Consider the following 21,211-nt stretch of genomic DNA (forward strand, 5'->3'; position numbering starts at 1 on the left):
TTGATGGTTTGCACAAGAAGATACTAGAGGAGACACATAGTTCTTAGTATTCTATTCATCCAGGTGCTACGAAGATGTATCGCGACCTGAGGCAGCATTATTGGTGGCGACAGATGAAGAAGGACATAGTTGAGTATGTAGTAAGATGTCTGAATTGCCAGCAGGTTAAGTACGAGCACCAGATGCCAGGTGGCCTACTCCAGCAGATGGTTATACCAAAGCTGAAGTGGGAGCGCATCACTATGGACTTCGTAGTTGGGTTGTCGCGGACGTTGAGAAGTTTGATGTCGTTTGGGTCATTGTCGATAGGTTTACCAAGTCGGCACACTTTATTTCGGTGGTGACTACTTACTCTTAAAAGAGGATGACCTAGATTTACACTCAGGAGAAGATTCTAGATAGAGGCCCTCAGTTCACTTCACATTTCTGAAGAGCAGTATAGAGCGAATTGGGTACCCGAGTAGAGCTCAACATAACCTTTCACCCGTAGACCGACGGGCAGTCGGAGTGGACAGTTCAGATTCTACAGGATATGCTCAGAGCATGTGTCATTGACTTCGGAGGGTGGTGGGATAGATTCTTGCCCTTGGCCGAGTTTGCTTACAACAACACTTATCAGTCCAGCATCGAGATGGATCTATTTGAGGCTTTATATGGTCGGCGGTTTCATTCGTCCATCGGATGGTTTGAGCACGGTGAAGATAAATTATACGGCACTGAGTTAGGGAAGAAAGCCTTGGAGAAGGTAAAGTTGATTCAGGAGCGGCTTCGCACAATCCAGACAGAAGAGTTATACGGATTAGAAAGCGCGTGATTTATAATTTATGGTGGGCGAGAAGGTTCTCTTGAAACTCTCGCCGATGAAGGGTATCATGCGGTTCGGGAAGAATGACAAGCTGAGGCCAAGTTTTATTGGCCCATTTGAGGTGCTGAGGCGAGTTGGGAAGGTTGCTTATGAGCTTGCCTTGCCTCCCAGTCTATCGGGAGTTCATCCGATCTTCTATGTGTCTATGCTCCGGAGGTACCATGCCAATTATAGCACGGTTCAGCTAGATGAAAGTCTAGGTTATGAGGAAGATCCAGTTGCAATTGTTGACAGGCAAGTTCGCCAGTTGAGGTCCAAGAAAATTTATGCGGTAAAGGTCCAGTGGAGGGTCAACTAGTCGAGGAATTGACTTGGGAGGCTGAGGAGGACATGAGGAGAAGATATCCACACTTATTCAGCACTCCAGGTATAATTCTATACTCGTTCGAGGACAAACATTTGTTTAAGAGGTAGAGAATGTAACGACCCAGCCAGTCTTTTTACGTCCTAGATCCCCATTACCCTAATTAAGACTCCTCGTATGTGCTTTTACTGTTTTATGACTTGCGGGGATAATTGATTTAGGTTTGGAAGGGTTCGGGTTGAAATCAGGACACTTAGTTCCTTAATAGTGGCCTAAGGTGGCCAAGTTTGTGTTACATCCCGTATTTTTGTACGTTAAAATTTCATCGTAAGTTAATCGACGTAAGTTCAGGAATGAGATTAGTTTGGGATTATAAGCGTTATTCTATTTGAAACAAGTGATAAGTAAATTCGTGAAGGTGAGAGGGTAAGCAAATCGAAAAAAATGAGTTTCGTCGAAGTTTGATATTTTGGGGTAAAATACGGCCCGAGCTAAAATACCCGATATTTATTGACTAGTGCCATATAAGGTACCACATGACCATGATAGTAAGGTGTATAAGGTGTGTTAAAAGTGAGTAGTATTTTAAATAAGTTGAGATAATTCTTAATTATGGAGTATTGGTTAATGGGAAATTAACAAGTTATTAAGAAATGGGTGGATAACTTATTATAATCTTTTGGATAACCTTGAAAACATGGCAGCAAAATGTGGCAATTAAGATGGCTCTTAAAAGTCTTGCAAGATGTCTTATTTTGGACAATTAAAGTGGCTTAGTCACCACTTGAAGTGGGCCCACACCCATTCAAACACACTTAAGAGATGTGTGACCAATTTACTTCATTTGGTCTCTTAGATTTTCAAGAGATTCAAGTAAATAGTTCTTTCCATTAAGAACTCACGTTAGACCATATTGAAGGAAATCATAAAATTTTCCTACTCCAATACTAAATAACGCATGATGAAGCACTTAGTAGGCATTGGTATTATGTTATTGTTATGAGATTTTGTAATTATAAGGGAATACAGTGCAATCTTTCTCCAGAAAATCGGTTCATGTATGTTAAGGCTATCCCTTCTTTCTTTTTGGCATGATCCAATTAATACAAATGAAACGAGCAAAATACGCAACTTCCATAAATAACTTCATTCATAGAAATACTAGGGGTGTCTATATTCTTGATTCCCTGTGTGAATTATTATTATATCTTCTGTTCATGGGTCTCAAAAAAAATATATATTTGATAAAGTTTATCCGACAGGCATATTATTTTTATGACATTTCGAGAAATCTTATTAACGTATTTATTATGTATTTCATGCATTTATACATGTACATGGACGCATGACCAGACGGCGTTATATATATATATATATATATATATATATATGGAATATGGGAAAAGGTTACGGCATTATATACGCACCACCACCTGATCAGCTGGTATACATTGATGATTTTGCCCACAGAGGCCGAGATGATATGATGGGATGCCCTCAGAGGCTTGATGATGTTATGAACACATGTACCTATGCACGACATGACATTCATACGCATATGCATGAAACTATAAGTATTTCATGATTTATAGAGTTATCCAGACTTACAGGTTAAGTCATTTACTCCATGTTTCTTCCATGTCTTTTATACACTAATTTATGTATCTTACATACTTGGTACATTATTTGTACTGACATCCTTTTGTTAGGGACGCTGCATTCATGCCTGCAGGTATAGACAATCAATTTGACGAGCCCTCATACTAGACGAGGTTAGCATTCAGCGAAGGGTCAGTAAGACTCCACCTCATTTAGAGTGTAGCCGAGACTTTGAGTCATCGTGTCAGAATTTTTCTACAGACTTATGGGTAGGCCGGTACCCTGTCCCATTTGATGTCAAATACTCTTAGAGGCTTTGTAGACAGAGGTTCATTTTGTACAGTATGTCAAAGGCCTCGACGGCCCATATGTATTCATGTTTTAAGAAAGATGGTTCACTGATACAGTGCTTTTCCACTTATAGTTATACATTACGAGTTATGGCCATTTGGCCCATTTGCAAATGATAGTACGATAAGAGAGATATGTAACGTTGGTACTCGGTTGAGTAAGGCATCGGGTGCTCGTCGCGGCCCATCGGTTTGGGTCGTGACAAAAGTGGTATCAGAGCAGTTCTGTCCTAGGGAGTCTACAAGCCGTGTCTAGTAGAGTCTTATTTATGGGTGTGTTGTGCACCACACTTATAAGCAGGAGGCTACAGTGAATTTAGGACTGTCACTCTTTATTCTTACTCTAGATCGTGCGGTAGAGCTCAGTTGTAAGAACTCAATTTCCTAAACTCTATCTTATTCATAACACGACGATGCCTACGTCCAAAAAGACGGTTGGTAAGAGATATAGCCGTGGAAGAGTTGAGTCAGAGGAACTCGATTTTGCATCATGCTTATGACGGATAAATATGAGGTATTCAGAAGATCATATGTATACTAAGATGTGTAAGCTTCTTGATAAGGATCCCTAAGGCAAGAATGCCTATCCACTCTTACGATAAAAAAGAATAAGAGAATCGGAAGATGGACACAAGTTTCAGCAAGTAAAAGAAGCAAGATGAAAAAGGGTACGAGCTACCTAGCTAATGAAGATTATCGCAGAGAAATATAAGCATTTTGAGTTACCTTCAACAATAATAGAGGTATGTACAATTGGCCACACCCATCTCATTTATGCCCTATGGGGGCTAACAGAATTAATATAAGAGAAGGCAGGATGTCAGGATCTAGTTGGGGTTAGGGTAACCCAAAATGGTGGATGGATTGTTAGCGTTAGCTGATATTTCCGAAGGATATTGCAAATATGCTAATAGATCTCCTTGTGAGACACCCAGATGGTGCACTCTAAAATAGTACAACTAGATATGAGTACTACAAAGATAGGCACTGGAAGCCTGGAAGGGATAAATATTATCTTAGTGTGACTTCCGTCCCTAGTAAAGAAAGAATGTTAGGCAACCCGAAGAGCCAATGGATGGAGAAAAGGGGAGCTAAAAGCAAAAGAATGTCTTGTTCGAGTTTTCAGAATAAAGTGATAGACATAAAAATTAACGGGAAATAAGAAGAGATTTAATGAAGCATTATGAGTAAGATGTGATACATGGATAACAACGGTAGATCAAAAAGATGATAGTATTACAGAGTCTATAGTCAAGTGAAGGAAAGGACGAGAAGTGACAGGCCTTGAGACAACAAAAGAGTATAGGCCATAAATTCATATCCCCATTTCGAGAAATAAGTTTGTGACTCCAACGTGATTACAAAAAGGAAAATTTAGACCCCAGAGTAATAAAAAATCAGCATGGACTGATGAACAAGATAAACTAAACATGAACTAGGGACTGAGTAATAGTCGGCATCTTGGGAATTTAAGAGATTACGTCCCGACGATAATAGAATAGACGACAGAAGAATACCCTTTAAAGGTCATTCAGGAAAACGCTTCCCTAAAGCAAGCAAGGTGAGTAAAGTTAAGCTTAAGGGACTGTATGTGCCAGTTACACTAAGTGTCACCCTCGCGAGTGAGGAATTTCGTTATCCTTGGTACAGAAGGATTACCGCAAGGCGAGTAAGGATCATCGATGATGTGAAAATATGCCAAAGATGAGAAGGTAAAACATTTATACGTAGATCATCGTAGCACTAAATCTTATTGCTCCCCTAAAGGGGAGAATATGGTGTAATGTGGCATTAAGTCAGAATTAAGTGGTTCTAGTAACTATGGAATGGTAAAGAAAAAATGCGATAAAAATGAGAAAGGGATGGGATTGCACTCATTCAAATCCTATAGATATGCTATGATTCCAGAACATTATGCAAGCATGACGTTAAGGAGAGGAAGTAAGGGTTCCTACTCGAGATGTTATTAATAGATAAGGAACCAGTGTGAGACATAAGTTAAGACAAAAGAAATAACCCAAGAAAGATTACGCAGAATATTGATATGAGAATGGGCCAACGAGTAGTTAGTAGTTGATTCAGGAAGAGCCTAGTTATGGCTAAACAAGAGGACACAGACAAATTAACAGATTGTGCAAGACAAATATAGTGAACCCCAACATGGGCAATTCAGTCTCGTAGATATGACATCGTGATCCTTGGGAAATATTCAACCAAGAGTTGGGTAGTTAAAAGTACCATATGAGTATTACGGGAATAAAAGAGAGTGCCAATGGAAAGACAGTCAAAATATCAATTCAGAAGCAACCCTACAAGCACAAGGGCATGGAAGTAAGTAACTACGAATAATTATAGGCGAGGAAGAGCATCAAAAAATTTATTGGGTATACGATGTAATAAGCCCGCAACTTTACAACAGTCGGAGGGTCTTCCCTAAGTACAACAACGAAAGACTAGCTGAGGAAATAAGGAAAATGGCTTCAACCTAAGCACAGTGACCAAAAGAGGAAATGGTCTTATAACAACAGTCTCACAACAACATTGTATGCACTCCATAAGGAAGTGGCACCTAGCGTGGCTAATGAGCGGGAAATGAAACCAAAAGTAATACTCGAAATCATATGAATTGCACAAAATTCCGACATGCATGGGAACTAAGATAAGTTAAGTATGCACGCAACAAGGGGGCAGAAACACCAGGAAAAGTAATTGCTTACGTTTAAAGAAAGGTGAGATGGAACTAAAGGAATTATTCGATCAATGATCCATAGTTAATTACATTATGAATGCACTCAAGATTTCAGAGTATCATCCATGCAGCATCTATGTTGACAATCATATAGTTGTAGAAGACTCTGGTATAAGTTAAAAGAAAGAATTGAGTCCAGAGCATAGACAAGGGATTGAATTATTAAATGATGGTATGATGGATATTCCATAGCGTCTATGAAAGGCTAAAGTAATAACTAATACCATGAGCCACAAATTGGAAGATAGCTTAAGCCTACATAAAGGTTGAGCGGAGAGAAAAGGAAACTAAAGAGTTACATCAACTAAGTAAATCAGGTATCTGATTATTGGACCTAGAAAATCATAGACCTCATGATTGAGAACATTGCAGGATCACTCTTAAATATCATAGGTACAAGAGAGATAGTACAGTAGCCATATTCTATAAGGGGGGTCAGAAGAATACCAGCCTCATAAGAAGTTAGTATGAAGCTCTCGCCGGATTATGTATACACCAGAGGTGCAAGTATTATAATAAAGCTTCAAGTTATGGATGTGAATTATACATATGTGGAAGGAAGGTCATGAAAGAGATACAAGATGTGATGCAAGATTATAAGGTAAGTAAGGTAAAGGTGAACAGCGTATGCGATACTCAAATGCAGAAGGTTGTGAATAGTCCATACTTTGGATAGAAGGCTAGAAGCGCGGGAATTCAATTACCAGGAATAATAGCGGCGGCGTCAGTGGCATATCTTCCAGCCTATGGTTTCTAGGTATCGAGGAGTCTAATTAAGAAAGTAAAGAAGAGTTAGAGACGATGTGATGTCTCGCTTGATGTTCTAGAATGACATAAGGAAATCTATGATGCAAGAAAGTTGAAGAAAGGTTGCGAGTAGTATAAATAGATATATGTAGGACGCAAGCTAAAGTATGGTAAAGTGGCAAGGTTTTAGGAAGACAAGAATAATGACAAGAAAGGGCGAGTGAGAAGGTGACGAGAAATGGATAAGTTCTCGGGATTAAGCCCGTGAAAATAAAAGAGCTGGTGATTTCTCTAAGTTATAGAAAGCTCAGTATAGCCTGAATGAACTCAAAGGACTTACTCATCATAAGTAGCATTTAGAAGAGATGGAATGCTACCCTGATAGTAGAATAAGGTGTAATTGTGTTAGATAAAGGATGACATTTGGGACTTCGATTGGGTAATGATTTGAAGAAGAAAAGAAAGGGATTTCATGAATTGTACAGGATTAAAATACCCACGTACAGTGAATCACATTGGGATGTTAGGAGATACAATTATGAAAACATGGTATCGTCCCTAAGTGGATCACTCTAATTACTCCAGATGACCCCGATAAGACGTGAGTGTTACATAAGAGGTCAAGTTATCAGTGGTAGATTATGGATCAACGTTAAGGTGAATCGACAATAGATAGATAAAGCTCCAACATATGAGAGGAGATAAGGATTCCATCCTTTAGATGAACAATAATAAGGAAGTATTGAAGGACTTGGATTTATACATCTATGATAAGAAGCGAGAGAGTAACCTGGAATTGGGTAGCAAACCTCGATAATAATAAAACCAAGGTAAGAGTTATGGTATATTATGACCTACTTAGATGCAGTAAAGTCATGCGGATAGATAACCGGGCCTATGAAATAAGATATAGCAATATTTGTAAGTTCAAAAAACGTACCGAGCAAAGAACTTCAAGTATACCTATAGATGCCCAGAGGGACATCTTATTAAGCTCTGTATATGAAGTGAGGCCTAGAGATTGGCTAAAAGCTACAGGAAAAGGGAGAGAAGAGTCGCATAGGCGCACTTACAAAGTCAGAGTCACACAGGTTGCATGATAAAAGGGTTTCAACAGTTAGAAGATTGGAATGATTCCGACCACGATTCGTGGTATGAGAAAGAGGCCTAAAGGGGAGAATGCCCTGGCGTTTGGGATTCATTCACAGAACAGTTGCCTAGATAGCAAGGGGAGTACTAAAGTATTCTCAAGAGCTATGGGTTATGAGAATGATAAGTGCATCAGTCAACATTCGAGGACGAATGTTCCAAAGGGGGGTATGATGTTACATCCCGTATTTTTGTACGTTAAAATTTCGTCGTAAGTTAATCGACGTAAGTTTGGGAATGAGATTAGTTTGGGATTATAAGCATTATGCTATTTCAAACAAGTGATAAGTAAATTTGTAGATGAGAGGGTAAGCAAATCGAAGAAAATGAGTTTCGTCGAAGTTTGACATTTTGGGATAAAATACTGCCCGAGCTAAAATATCTGATATTTATAGACTAGTGCCATACGAGGTACCACATGACCATGATAGTAAGGTATATAGAGTGTATTAAAAGTGAGTAGTATTTTAAGTAAGTTGAGATAATTCTTAATTATGGGATATTGGTTAATGGAAAATTAACAAGTTATTAAGAAATGGGTGGATAACTTATTATAATCTTTTGGATAACCTTGAAAACGTGATAGCAAAATGTGGCAATTAAGATGACACTTAAAAGTCTTGCAAGATGTCTTATTTTGGACAATTAAAGTGGCTTATTCACCACTTGAAGTGGGCCCACACCCATTCAAACACACTTAAGAGATGTGTGACCAATTTACTTCATTTGGTCTCTTAGATTTTCAAGAGATTCAAGTAAATAGTTCTTTCCATTAAGAACTCACGTTAGACTATATTGAAGGAAATCATAACATTTTCCTACTCCAATACTAAATAACGCATGATGAAGCACTTAGTAGGCATTGGATTTATGTTATTGTTGTGAGATTTTGCAATTATAAGGGAATACGGTACAATCTTTCTCAAGAAAATCGGTTCAGGTATGTTAAGGCTATCCCTTCTTTCTTTTTGGCATGATCCAAATAATACAAATGAAACAAGCAAAATGTGCAACTTCCATAAATGACTCCATTCATAGAAATACTGGGGGTGTCTATATTCTTGATTCCCCATGTGAATTATTATTATATCTTCTGTTCATGGGTCTCAGAAAAATACGTATTTGATAAAGTTTATCCGACATGCATATTATTTTTATGACATTCCGAGAAATCTTATTAACGTATTTTTTATGCATTTCATGCATTTATACATGTACATTGACCCATCACCAGACGACGTTTTATATATATATATATATATATATATGACCCATCACCAGACGACATTTTATTTATATATATATATATATATATATACACGTTAATATATAAAGTGGTTTAGTCACCACTTGAAGTGGGCCCACACCCATTCAAACACACTTAAGAGATGTGTGACCAATTTACTTCATTTGGTCTCTTAGATTTTCAAGAGATTCAAGTGTGTGTGTGTGTATATATATATATATATATATATATATATATATATATATATATATATATATATATGGAATATGGAAAAAGGTTACGGCGTTATATATACACCACCACCTGATTAGCTGGTATACGTTGATGATTTTGCCCACAGTGGCCGAGATGATATGATGGGATGCCCTCAAAGGCTTGATGATGTTATGAACATATGTACCTATGCACGACATGACATTCATATGCATATGCATGAAACTATAAGTATTTTATGATTTACAGATTTATCCAGACTTACAGGTTAAGTCATTTACTCCATGTTTCTTCCATGTCTTTTATACACTGATTTATGTGTCTTACATACTCGGTACATTATTTGTACTGGCGTCCTTTTGTTAGGGACGCTGCATTCATGCCTGTAGGTATAGACAATCAATTTGACGAGCCCTCATACTAGACGAGGTTAGCATTCAGCGAAGGGTCGGTACGACTCCACCTCATTCGGAGTATAACCGAGACTATGGGTCATCGTGTCAGAATTTTGCTACAAACTTATGGGTAGGCCGGTACCTTGTCCTTTTTGATGTCAAATACTCTTAGAGGCTTTGTAGATAGAGGTTCATTTTGTACAGTATGTCAGAGGCCTTGACGGCCTATATGTATTCATGTTTTAAGAAAGATGGTTCACTGATACAGTGCTTTTCCACTTATAGTTATACATTATGAGTTATGGCCGTTTGGCCCATTTGCAAATGATAGTACGATAAGAGAGATATGTAACGTTGGTACTCGGTTGAGTAAGGCACCGGGTGCTCGTCGCGTCCCATCGATTTGGGTCGTGACAGTTTGACTTGAGTCAAGATTTTGAGTAAACGACCTTGGAACTGAAATTTGAAGGTTCCAATAGGTTCGTATAATGAATTTGGGCTTGCGCGTATTCGGATCGGGTTTCAGGTGATCCGGGAGGTTTTTCAGCGCTTAATGTGGAAAGTTGGTTCATTGAAGGTTTCTAGTTCTTTAAATTTGGTTTGGACTAGACTTTGGTGTTATCGAGGTTCGTTTGGGATTCCGAGCCTAGAAATAGGTTTGTACGGTGATTTATGACTTGTACGCAAATTTTGGTGTCATTCCGAGTAGTCTAAATATGATTCGGTGTGTTCGGAGCAAATTGTGAAGTTTGAAGTTCATAAGTTGATTCAATTTGGTTTTGGGGTGCGAATCGTAGTTTCGATGTTGTTTAACGAGGTTTGAGGCCTCGGCTTAGTTCGTATCATGTTGTTGGATGCATAGGTGTAGTTGGATGGGGTCCCGGGGGGCTTCGGGTGCGAATCAGACTTAGTTTTGGACTTGGGAATTGCTAGTGGCTTCAAATCTGGTGCAATCGCACCTGCGAGGAAATGGTCGTAGGTGCGAGCACGCAGACGCGGCCCTGTGGTCGAAGAAGAGGACTTTGGCTGGAGCTGGGTGGCCGCAGGTGTGAGGTTTGTTTCGCATATGCGCGTCTGCAGGTGCGATGGAGGCTCCGCAAAAGTGAAAGTGGGCCGACTGGCTGAGATCACAAGAGCAGAGGAAGTCCGCAGAAGTGGATCCGAAGAAGCGGAAGTTATCCGCAGAAGCGAGCCCGTAGAAGCGTGTCCCCGTCCGTAGAAGCTTGAAGGCTGAAGGTTGTGGGGGATTGTAGATGCGGCTTTTTGACCACACCTGCGGTTCCGCATATGCGGTTAAGTGACCTCAGGGGAAATCGCTAAGCAGAGGTGCATTTATTTCGCGACTTAGTCCATTTTTCCACGCACATTCACTTGGTCGTGGGAGATTTTGAGAGCACTTTTGTGGGGAAGATTAAAAGTGATTTGAACTAATTTCGAGTAAAAATTTGAAGTAGAAATCGAGTGTAAAGTTCTTTCAAGGGAAAATACATAAAGTGACCCCTGAACTTGTCTCGAAAACTTGACTGAACACTTAAAGTAAACGGGTATTTTTTTCCCTCTAAATATATTTGGAGTGAATTATTTTCCCCTTGAAACACTAACACCAGTTTCACAATATGAGGTATTTTACACGCGCGCCACATCAGCACCATGTCAGCGACCATGTGGGGATACCTTAAAGCCAGGATCATCTATTAAACAGAGCTTTAGCACTGGAGTTTTTGTGATTTTCTCTCTATCTTTCTAAAGTCATATGGCTTCAGGTTCTCCTTCACAAGCCAGTCTTCTCCTTCAGAAACAATTCAAAGGGGAAAAAAAAAAGACTTCATATGGTGTTTGCTGGATACGTCAGATTTGAGTTAGGATTTTCGTAGATCCGCTCTTATTGTTTAAGTTAAGACTCCAAAACTCTTAAGATTTCACAAAAGAATTGCTAAAAAATAACGAATAGAAAGAGGCGGAAATTGAAAGTGCAAGACATTGAATGGCTATTCAATTGGCCTATATGTGTTTCAAAGCTTTTTCATAGATTTAAATTCCTACAGCTGCTTCTTAAAATTCTTCCAGTAAGTCTAGTTGAAATCTGAGTATATTTTGTGGAGTCTATATCTGAAATTTGAAGCAATTTAGTGAAGGATTTGGGTGGTTTCGAGTTGGGGAAGGATTTGGTGAAGGATCTGTGAAGAAGAAAGGGACGGGGTGAGAAAAAAGGAGAAAGAAGAGGGGGCCACCTTTTTGTTAAATGTACGTGCTTACAAGTTTTTTTTTCTTATTCTCTTGCCACATCAGCTATTAGGAGTAAAAATAATTCACTGTAAATGCGTTTAGGAGGGGTTAAGAAATACCCGTTTAGTTTAAGTGTTCAATCAAATTTTTGGGACAAGTTTAGGAGGGACTTTATGTATTTTTCCTTTTTTCAACAATACACATGCATTTGACATGTATCTCACGCATAGATATGCATAGATATACAAGGGATACACATAGGATCTGCATTTGATACATATGAGATATACAAATGATATATATATAGGATACACAAGGGATACACATCTTATCTTCTTCCATGTTCATCTTTTAATTTGGTGTTCGGGTCAAATTTCAATTCAAACTACCTCAAATCTCCACTAAATTATCTTAAAATTGAGATTCAAACGATTTAAGATGTACCTAATATATTTCATCATTACCCGCTCGAAATAGATTCTAATTTTGAAAACCTAAATTTTCAAATTCAAATTTAAGTGAGCTTCAATCACCAACTTAGGACCTAGCATCACCATCGAAGCACCGTACAGGTTTCAGGTACCATCGTTGGATTTCTGGTCTAAGGCATCGTTGGGTGTCGTCGTTTCTGTTCGAGTTCCGGCCAAAGTTTATTTCGGATTTTCAATTTCTGTAAAAAGCTTTGGTGGAGGACCATTTTAAAAAAACATCTCTAAAATTTTTTTTTTTGCAATTCAAGCCCAATTTTCCCGTTGAAGTACAAAAACTATTGAAAACAATATTTAACAGAAGAATCTAAATTAGTAAACCTTCTTACTGTTCCCACCTGTTTTCTGTCATCTTTATCATCATTTAGCACGACATGTTTGGAAGCTTTTGGCTTTCCCGCCTTTTAGTATTTGTTACAACCACTACTATTTAGAAAAAAATTCATTCCTTTTTCTCGTACCAAAATTTTCAAATGCTATCAATTATTGCGAGATGGTCGGCTCGTAAGGGTAAAATCACCTCTGCTCTTAATCCGACAGAACACTTAAATAATTCATTCCCTTATATTAGACACATTATTATTCAACTTCATCACTATCATCAACACTCATTTTCACAAAACCCAACTCAACATTACGCCTCTCTTCTCCAATCTTGCATCGCTCGGAAAGCAGTTGAGCCTGGAAAACAGCTCCACGCGCATCTCTGCCTCACGGGTTTAGGCTACAACATTAATTTGGCAACGAAGTTGGTCAATCTATATTGTGTTTGTGATAAATTGTCGAATGCCCGTCACCTGTTTGATAGAATTCCTAAAGGAAATATTTTTCTTTGGAATGTTTTGATTCGTGGGTATGCTTGGAATGGACCTTACCAGGCTGCAATTTCTTTGTATTATCAAATGCTTGATTATGGGCTTGTTCCTGATAATTTTACCTTTCCATTTGTGTTAAAAGCGTGCTCGGCATTGTCAGCGATAGATGTGGGGAGGGATATTCATGAACACGCAAAAAGAACGAAGTGGGATAAGGATGTTTTCGTGGGTGCTTCCCTTATCGACATGTACGCTAAGTGTGGTTGTGTTGGTAGGTCGAGGCTGGTGTTTGACAATGTTGCGGAGAGGGATGTAGTTGTTTGGAATTCAATGCTTGCTGCTTACTCACAAAATGGTCACCCTGAGGATTGTTTGTCTTTATGTGGTGAAATGGCATGTGAAGGTGTTAGACCTACGGAGGCGACCTTAGTGACTGCTATTTCTGCTTCTGCTGATGTGGCGGCCCTTCGACAGGGAAGGGAGCTTCATGGGTATAGTTGGAGACAGGGGTTTGACTCTCTGGACAAAGTGAAGACAGCACTTGTGGATATGTATGCCAAGAGTGGGTCTGTGAATGTTGCTAGGATCTTGTTCGAAGCACTCGAGGAGAAAAGAGTTGTTTCTTGGAATGCAATGATCACGGGATATGCAATGCATGGTCATGCTAATGCAGCACTTAGTTTGTTTAATCAGATGGTTGATAAGGCTCAGCCAGATCATATAACTTTTGTTGGGGTTTTATCTGCTTGTAACCATGGAGGTTTGTTGAATGAAGGGAAAATGTATTTTGATTCAATGGTAAAAGATTACGGAATTGAACCAACCATTCAGCACATTACATGCATGGTTGATCTCTTAGGTCATAGTGGTCGCTTAGATGAGGCTTATGGACTTATGATGCAGATGAAAGTTATTCCAGATGCTGGTGTCTGGGGTGCGTTGCTTAATTCGTGCAAAATCCATGGTCATGTGGAATTTGCAGAATTGGCATTGGAGAGGTTAATTGAACTTGAGCCTGATGACGCAGGAAATTACGTGATTTTGTCAAACATTTATGCCCAAGCAGGTAGATGGGAAGGTGTTGCAAAGCTTAGAGAACTAATGAATGAAAGAGGTGTAAAGAAAACCATCGCGTACAGTTGGATCGAAGTTAAAAACAAAGTACATGCATTTCTCTCGGGGGATACCTCTCATCCTATGTCTGATGAGATTTATGCAGAGCTAGATAGTTTGGGAGCACGAATGGTACAAGCTGGTTATGTACCAAACATTACACCTGTTTTCCATGATGTGGAAGATGACGAGAAGAGCAGAATGGTCTGCAGCCACAGTGAAAGGCTAGCGATTGCTTTTGGACTAATTAGTACACCCCCAGGGACAAAGCTCTTGATCACCAAGAACCTCCGAGTTTGCGAGGACTGTCATGTTGCAATCAAGTTTATCTCAAAGTTAACAGAGAGAGAAATCACTATCAGAGATGTCAATCGCTATCATCATTTCAAGGATGGCCTCTGTTCTTGTGGAGATTATTGGTGAAACGGGTCTAGGAATTTGGGTGTTGACAAGGGAGATGAGAAACCAGTTGCTCCTTGAAAAAGAATTGGCTTTTCTAACTGCGTGAAAGGAAAATCATTGATTGTGTTGGCAAAACACAAAACTCCTTAAATGTGATCCTGTTCTTGCTGTCAATAAGGAAACAGTTATAATTGGGATTCTGAAGTTGCATGGCAAAGAGATATTGGGTTTGGCCAATGTAAAGATTGGATCTTGTAAGGAAAACGTTAGGATGTTGAAGAGAACTCTGATTCATTCCTGCACTTAATCTTTGTTGCCACACCTCACTTCACGTCAAACATCATCTACTCTTGCAGCTCACATAGATTCGCCATGAGATAGTTAGTGGCCTTACCCTGTATATCTCAGTGGTGAATAACATGGCCAGTGTATATCTCATTCATAGGTACTTGTAACTGCGATCTGTGATGTATTTCTTTGTCAAACTCCTAAGGCTGAGGGGAAAGTCAGCATTGTCATGGTCAAATGGCCAAAAGACCAATTCAACTATATTCTCATCAAAGGTATTTATCTCAAACAGCTGGTCATGAACGAAAGCCTCTATCTTTGAATAACATCTCTCCAAGCAAACCACTGGCCATGTTATTTTTAGCATGCTAAAACAGGTACTCCATCTATCTCAATTTGTTCAGCACTACATTTTTTTTTGTCCGTCCCAAAAAGATTGATAGTACAAATTTATACTAAAAATTTACTTTTCACTTGTGCCTTATTGAGATGTTTCTTTTATGAGTTGACATGATTTGTCTGGACCTTATGAGAAGTGTCTTTTGACTTTTTTACACATTAAGGATCCGTTTGGCCATAGATTTTGTCAAAATAAACTTGGATTTTATTTGGCAAACACATGTTTGGCCATATATTTTGCCAAAATAAACTTGAATTTTATTTGGCAAACACATGTTTGGCCATATATTTTGCCTACATTTTGGCCAAATCCCAAGTCCCAAATCCCAAAACCAGCTCAATAGCTGGTTTTGGGCCAAAATATCACTATTATATTTTTTAAAAATTGCCCCAAACTTTTGTATTTTATAAAAGAGTCCACCATTTATTATTTTGTAACGATGTTGCTTCGTCTTCTCGGTCATATGATAGTGTATCATGTAGTTCATTATAAAAATAATAATTTTGTATCAAATTTATTTATGTTCAGGACTATGGTTTGCGATAATATAATGAATATTATTGATAATGGTACTGTTGGGTATTTGTGATAGTTTTTAGAACTTGTGGGTATAAGTCATGTTTCATGTTTTTCCAAACCAAACTTCACCCAAATCAGATGTCCAAACACATTTTTATCTTCAAACCAAACTTCACTCAAATTAGATTTTTCAGAATAAATTTGGGAATCTATGGCCAAACGCCAGCTAAGATTAGGGTAAAGGGCCAGATATACCCTTCTACTTTTAAAAATTATTCACATTTAACGTCTGTTATACTACATAAAAATACCCCTAATTTTCAACGGAGGTCCACCATGGCAAGCTAAAATACAAGTGTGGACGACTTTATTTAATTACTCTCTCTATTTCAATTTATGTGAACCCATTTGATTGAGCACGGAGTTTAAGAAAAGAGAGAAGACTTTTTAACTTGTGGTGTAGAATGAAACACATATATTTTATGTTGCTATAAATCATTGCATAAAGGTAAATTGATTCCAAATAAGTAAAGAGGTTATTCTTTTTAGCATAGACTAAAAAGGAAATAGGTTCACATAAATTGAAACAGAGAGAGTATTATTTAACAAAATTTCTTTTTCATTTGAAAATTTTATTCTATTTCTTTTTCTTCTTTTTCTTTTTCCTTTCTCTTTCTTTCTTCCTTTCTTTTTTGTAAGTGTTTCGTTGGTTGTTCCATTCCGCCATTTTTCTTTACTTCTTTCTTCTTCTTTTTTCTTTATAGAGAAATCTGATGGTGGGACTGATACTAAACAGAATGAAGGCAAAGAAAAGAGAATTTAAAGTAGGTTAAAGGTTGAGAGAAAATTTTGGTTGGTCGGAAAGCTTAAGGTCCGGCGGCACCATTTTTTCCGGCAAGATTTTAAGTGTAGTGCGGAGGCTTTTTTTTCATTTTCAAAAGAAACAAGATTTCCGACCAGAAAAAAACCACCAGATCCGAAGTATCAATGACATTCGTTAACACCCAATAAAAATATCTAGCAAAATGTATTATAGCACTTATCTTTGACCAAGAGCTTAACTTTGCAAATTGCAGCAATTGCTCATAAAGTGCGAGCCCCAACTTGGCTAATGTCAAGTTTCTCAATAGTACTTCTGATATCATAATTGAGATAGAGAAAAAAAGATAAAAAGAATGAAAGAAGAAAAGAAGAAATGGTGGAAAGAGAAATGGCAGTGACAAAGGACTTAGAAAATAAAGAGAAGAAAAGGAAACAGAATGAAATTTTTCAATGAAAAAGGATTATTTTTAGATAATAACTAAATATAAATATCCAATTAGAAGATAACACGGGTATAGTATGAACTTAAAATTTGATCTCCGTTAAAAATAAGGATATTTTCATTAACTTTGCTAACGTCTAGGGTATTTTTGTACGTAAAGTATAACGAAGGTTAAATATAAATTATTTTTAAAAGTAAAGAGATATATTTGGCCCTTTACCCTTATAATTACGTGTCAAAAATCCTCCTTTATATTTTAAACACCATATTTCGTCAAAATGGGGCTGAGGGAGTATTAGTTTGTAGCTCTAAACTTGTATCATTTTGGATTCACAGCCAGGAATCTTGTTAGAATTAAAAAAAAAACTGAAAAAGGAGAATATCTATACATACAAAACGGCCTGGTGACATAAGCATCTTGAAATGAAGTCCTATAAATTGATCATTGTTCACAAATATGGTTCCCAATTAACAAGATACCAGGAACTAGTGGGGGAGTCAAGAATTTCAGTAAAAGGGTTCAAAATATAAAAAGTAAATATATGAAGAAATCAAGGGGACTCAACATCTTTTATATATACATAAAAAATAATTTTGGCTTAGTATATATAGTGTAACTTTCTGGCGAAGAATGAACCACCTTCCTGGCTCCGCCCGTGCCGGGAACATGATCGAATTGTAGCAATCTGGGTTACATATATCTCCACGTTTGATATTTCTGGTCACTCTTAAGTGGGTCAAAAACCTTACTGCAAATAAGTCCATATTCATGTCATGGCATATCATCAAAGGTACAACGTAAGATTACGTAGTTTGCACATTTGGAGTAGCATTGATGAGATGCCATGAATAGGATCTATTTGGATTGGTTCTGATTTCTGATGGATGGATGTAGTGTTCCTTAAGGATCTTTATATAGGCGATTTGAAAGGCTTAGCAAGAAATTACAATTAATTTGGCCTGACCCAATTGGGTATCTTATTTATATTTCGGATTCAGTTTGTTGGCATAATGCACATGGATATTAATGCATCTCCAATCCATTTATTTTCAAAATCTACTCCGTAGATTGAAAAATAAATTACTACTAATATCTTATTTTTTTCATAAAAAAAGTTACTACTGATTGATGCATAATCAAGTTGTTGTTTAACAAGAGTGGGAACGGAAGGAGAGGAATGGATCTTATAGATAAAAGCGATCGTGCAAAAAATTGGTAAAAATGATATGTGTGTAAGTTTGCAAATCAAACATGAAACTAATAAAATCAAAGAAATTAGAATATTTTCTCTCAAGGGTATTACAATGAACACCGCAATCATGAAATTGTATTCTCGGGGTGAGGTTTTTGATTAACTTTAGATTGGTGAATGGTAAGACCAAATATGGATGTTTAACTTAATTACATATTTAAGAGTAGGAGGTGAAGTTGTAGATTAGACTATAGTTAGAGGATATTTTTTTTATTGAAGGATAAAATTCAACAGAGATGAGAGTTGAAGTTGGAGTAGGGTATGAATCAAAGTATCAAACCTTTTGTAATGATTCCAATTTATTGAACATAAGTAAGAAAGAACGACAATATTAATACTCTAACGAGTAGTCGTACCCGCGCGATGCGCGGTCAATATTAAAAAATATTAATTAAATTGTGATGGGGTTTGTTTGAACAAATTAGATCATATTGCTTTAATAAATTTCAATTGTCATCTTATTTGTCAATGTGATATACCCAATAATAAAATCGCTAATAATTTAAGGGACTTATATAGTCATTGAATAACTTTTTTGTTCTATATTTTTCTTTATTCTATTATCCAATGTTTAGTATTTTTACATTGTTAATAGAAATTTTTACTAGCATATTACTTTGTTTAATATTTTTGTTTGCACGCTTTCTTTTTGTAATATAAGAGAAGATATATATATTTTATTAATCTTTAAATATTTTTTATTTTAAATTTTATTCAGTTGTTGTCAATAATATTAACTGAATTTTAATGAATAGAGTCTCTATTAAATTAAAGGGTCTTATATAGTCATAGAATAACTTTTTTGTTATGTATTTTTTTATTATATTATCCAATATTTAATATAATTGCATTGTTAATATAAATATTTATTAGCATATTACTTTATTTAATATTTTTGTCTACTACTTTTTTTTTGTAATATAATAAAAGATATATATTTTATTACTTTGCAATATTTTTGTATTTTAAAAAAATTTCTATTGTTCTCAATAATATTATCTGAATTATAATGAATAAAATCTCTATTAAATTAAAGAGAGTTGTATAGTCATTGAATAACTTTTTTGTTTTGTATTTTTCTTTATTATATTATCCAATATATAGTATTATTGCATTAAATAGAAACTTTTATTAGCATATTATTTTGTTTAATAAATTTGTATACTACTTTATTTTTATAATATAATAGAAGATATATATTTTATTACTCTTGAAATATTTTTTTATTTTAAATTTTATCCTATTGTTCTAAATAATATTATCTGAAATTTAATGAATAAAATATTTATTATATTAATAAGACTTATATAGGAATCTAATAACTTTTTTGTTGTGTATTTGTTTTTATTATATTTTTCAATATTTAGTATTATTGCATTGTTAATAGAAAATTTTATTAGCATATTACTTTATTTAAATTTTTGTATGCTACTTTCTTTTTATAATATAATAGAAGATACATATATTTTTAATTTTTAGTTTATTTTATTATTCTCAACAATATTTTCAGAATAAATAATCTTTTTATTTAAAAGAAAACAAAAATTATTTATTTATTTAAAAAGAAATTTTAAATTGGCAGTTCTTTATTATATGGTTATTTTAGTTTTTTATTTTAAAATGATTTAAAAACTCCAAATTGAAAATACTCTCCAATTTGAAAGGATAAAATATTTTATTTTATTATTTTATAGATATTTAAATTTAAAAATAATAACCAATAATTAATTATTAACTACCTAGGTCATGTGGCATTTTTCTAGGCTGCCACTTGGCTTAATGAGAGGGGGTTTTCCTCTCCTTTTAATAATATATAGATACATTATATTATCCAATATATAGTATTATTGCATTAAATAGAAACTTTTATTAGCATATTATTTTGTTTAATATATTTGTATACTACTTTATTTTTATAATATAATAGAAAATATATATTTTATTACTCTTGAAATATTTTTTTATTTTAAATTTTATCCTAATGTTCGAAATAATATTATCTAAAGTTTAATGAATAAAATCTCTATTATATTAATAAGACTTATATAGGAATCTAATAACTTTTTTGTTGTGTATTTGTTTTTATTATATTTTTTAATATTTAGTATTGTTGCATTGTTAATAGAAACTTTTAGTAGCATATTACTTTATTTAAATTTTTGTATGCTACTTTCTTTTTATAATATAATAGAAGATACATATATTTTTAACTTTTAGTTTAATCTATTATTCTCAAAAATATTTTTAGAATAAATAATATTTTTATTTAAAAGAAAACATAAAATATATTTTTTTAAAAAAGAAATTTTAAATTGGCAGTTCTTTATTATATGGTTATTTTAGTTTTTTATTTTAAAATGATTTAAAAACTCCAACTTGAAAATACTCTCCAATTTGAAAGGATAAAATATTTTATTTTATTATTTTATAGATATTTAAATTTAAAAATAATAACCAATAACTAATTATTAACTACCTAGGCCATGTGGCGTTTTTCTAGGCTACCACTTGGCTTAAGGAGAGGGGTTTTTCCTCTCCTTTTAATAACATATAGATACATTATATTATCCAATATTTAGTATTATTGCATTGTTAATAGAAAATTTGATTAGCATATTACTTTGTTCAATATATTTGTATACTACTTTATTTTTATAATATAATAGAAGATATATATTTTATTACTCTTGAAATATTTTTTTATTTAAAATTTTATCCTATTGTTCTGAATAATATTATCTGAAATTTAATGAATAAAATCTCTATTATATTAATAAGACTTATATAGGAATCTAATAACTTTTTTGTTGTGTATTTGTTTTTATT

General features: G+C 35.3%; 1 protein-coding gene across 1 annotated transcript; it reads left to right on the plus strand.

The window, feature by feature from the left end:
* Window positions 1–631: 631 nt before the first annotated feature.
* Window positions 632–14,682, plus strand: LOC104099652 (pentatricopeptide repeat-containing protein At4g21065-like). Its single transcript, XM_070198614.1, has 3 exons — window positions 632–745; window positions 840–1,136; window positions 13,210–14,682. Exons 1-3 carry the CDS (start codon window positions 632–634, stop codon window positions 14,680–14,682), a joined length of 1,884 nt encoding a protein of 627 aa, XP_070054715.1.
* The last annotated feature ends 6,529 nt before the right edge of the window (window positions 14,683–21,211 follow it).

The sequence above is a fragment of the Nicotiana tomentosiformis genome, chromosome 3, assembly GCF_000390325.3.
Source record: "Nicotiana tomentosiformis chromosome 3, ASM39032v3, whole genome shotgun sequence".
Taxonomy (NCBI): domain Eukaryota; kingdom Viridiplantae; phylum Streptophyta; class Magnoliopsida; order Solanales; family Solanaceae; genus Nicotiana; species Nicotiana tomentosiformis.

What these genes read in the sequence shown, in the direction of transcription:
- LOC104099652 (XM_070198614.1), top strand. Translation starts at nt 632, where the DNA reads ATGGATCTATTTGAGGCTTTATATGGTCGGCGGTTTCATTCGTCCATC. An exon ending in GGAAGAAAGCCTTGGAGAAG is followed by an intron (nt 746 to 839) that starts GTAAAGTTGATT and finishes GTGGGCGAGAAG; the next exon opens with GTTCTCTTGAAACTCTCGCC. An exon ending in GGTCCAAGAAAATTTATGCG is followed by an intron (nt 1,137 to 13,209) that starts GTAAAGGTCCAG and finishes GGACCTTACCAG; the next exon opens with GCTGCAATTTCTTTGTATTA.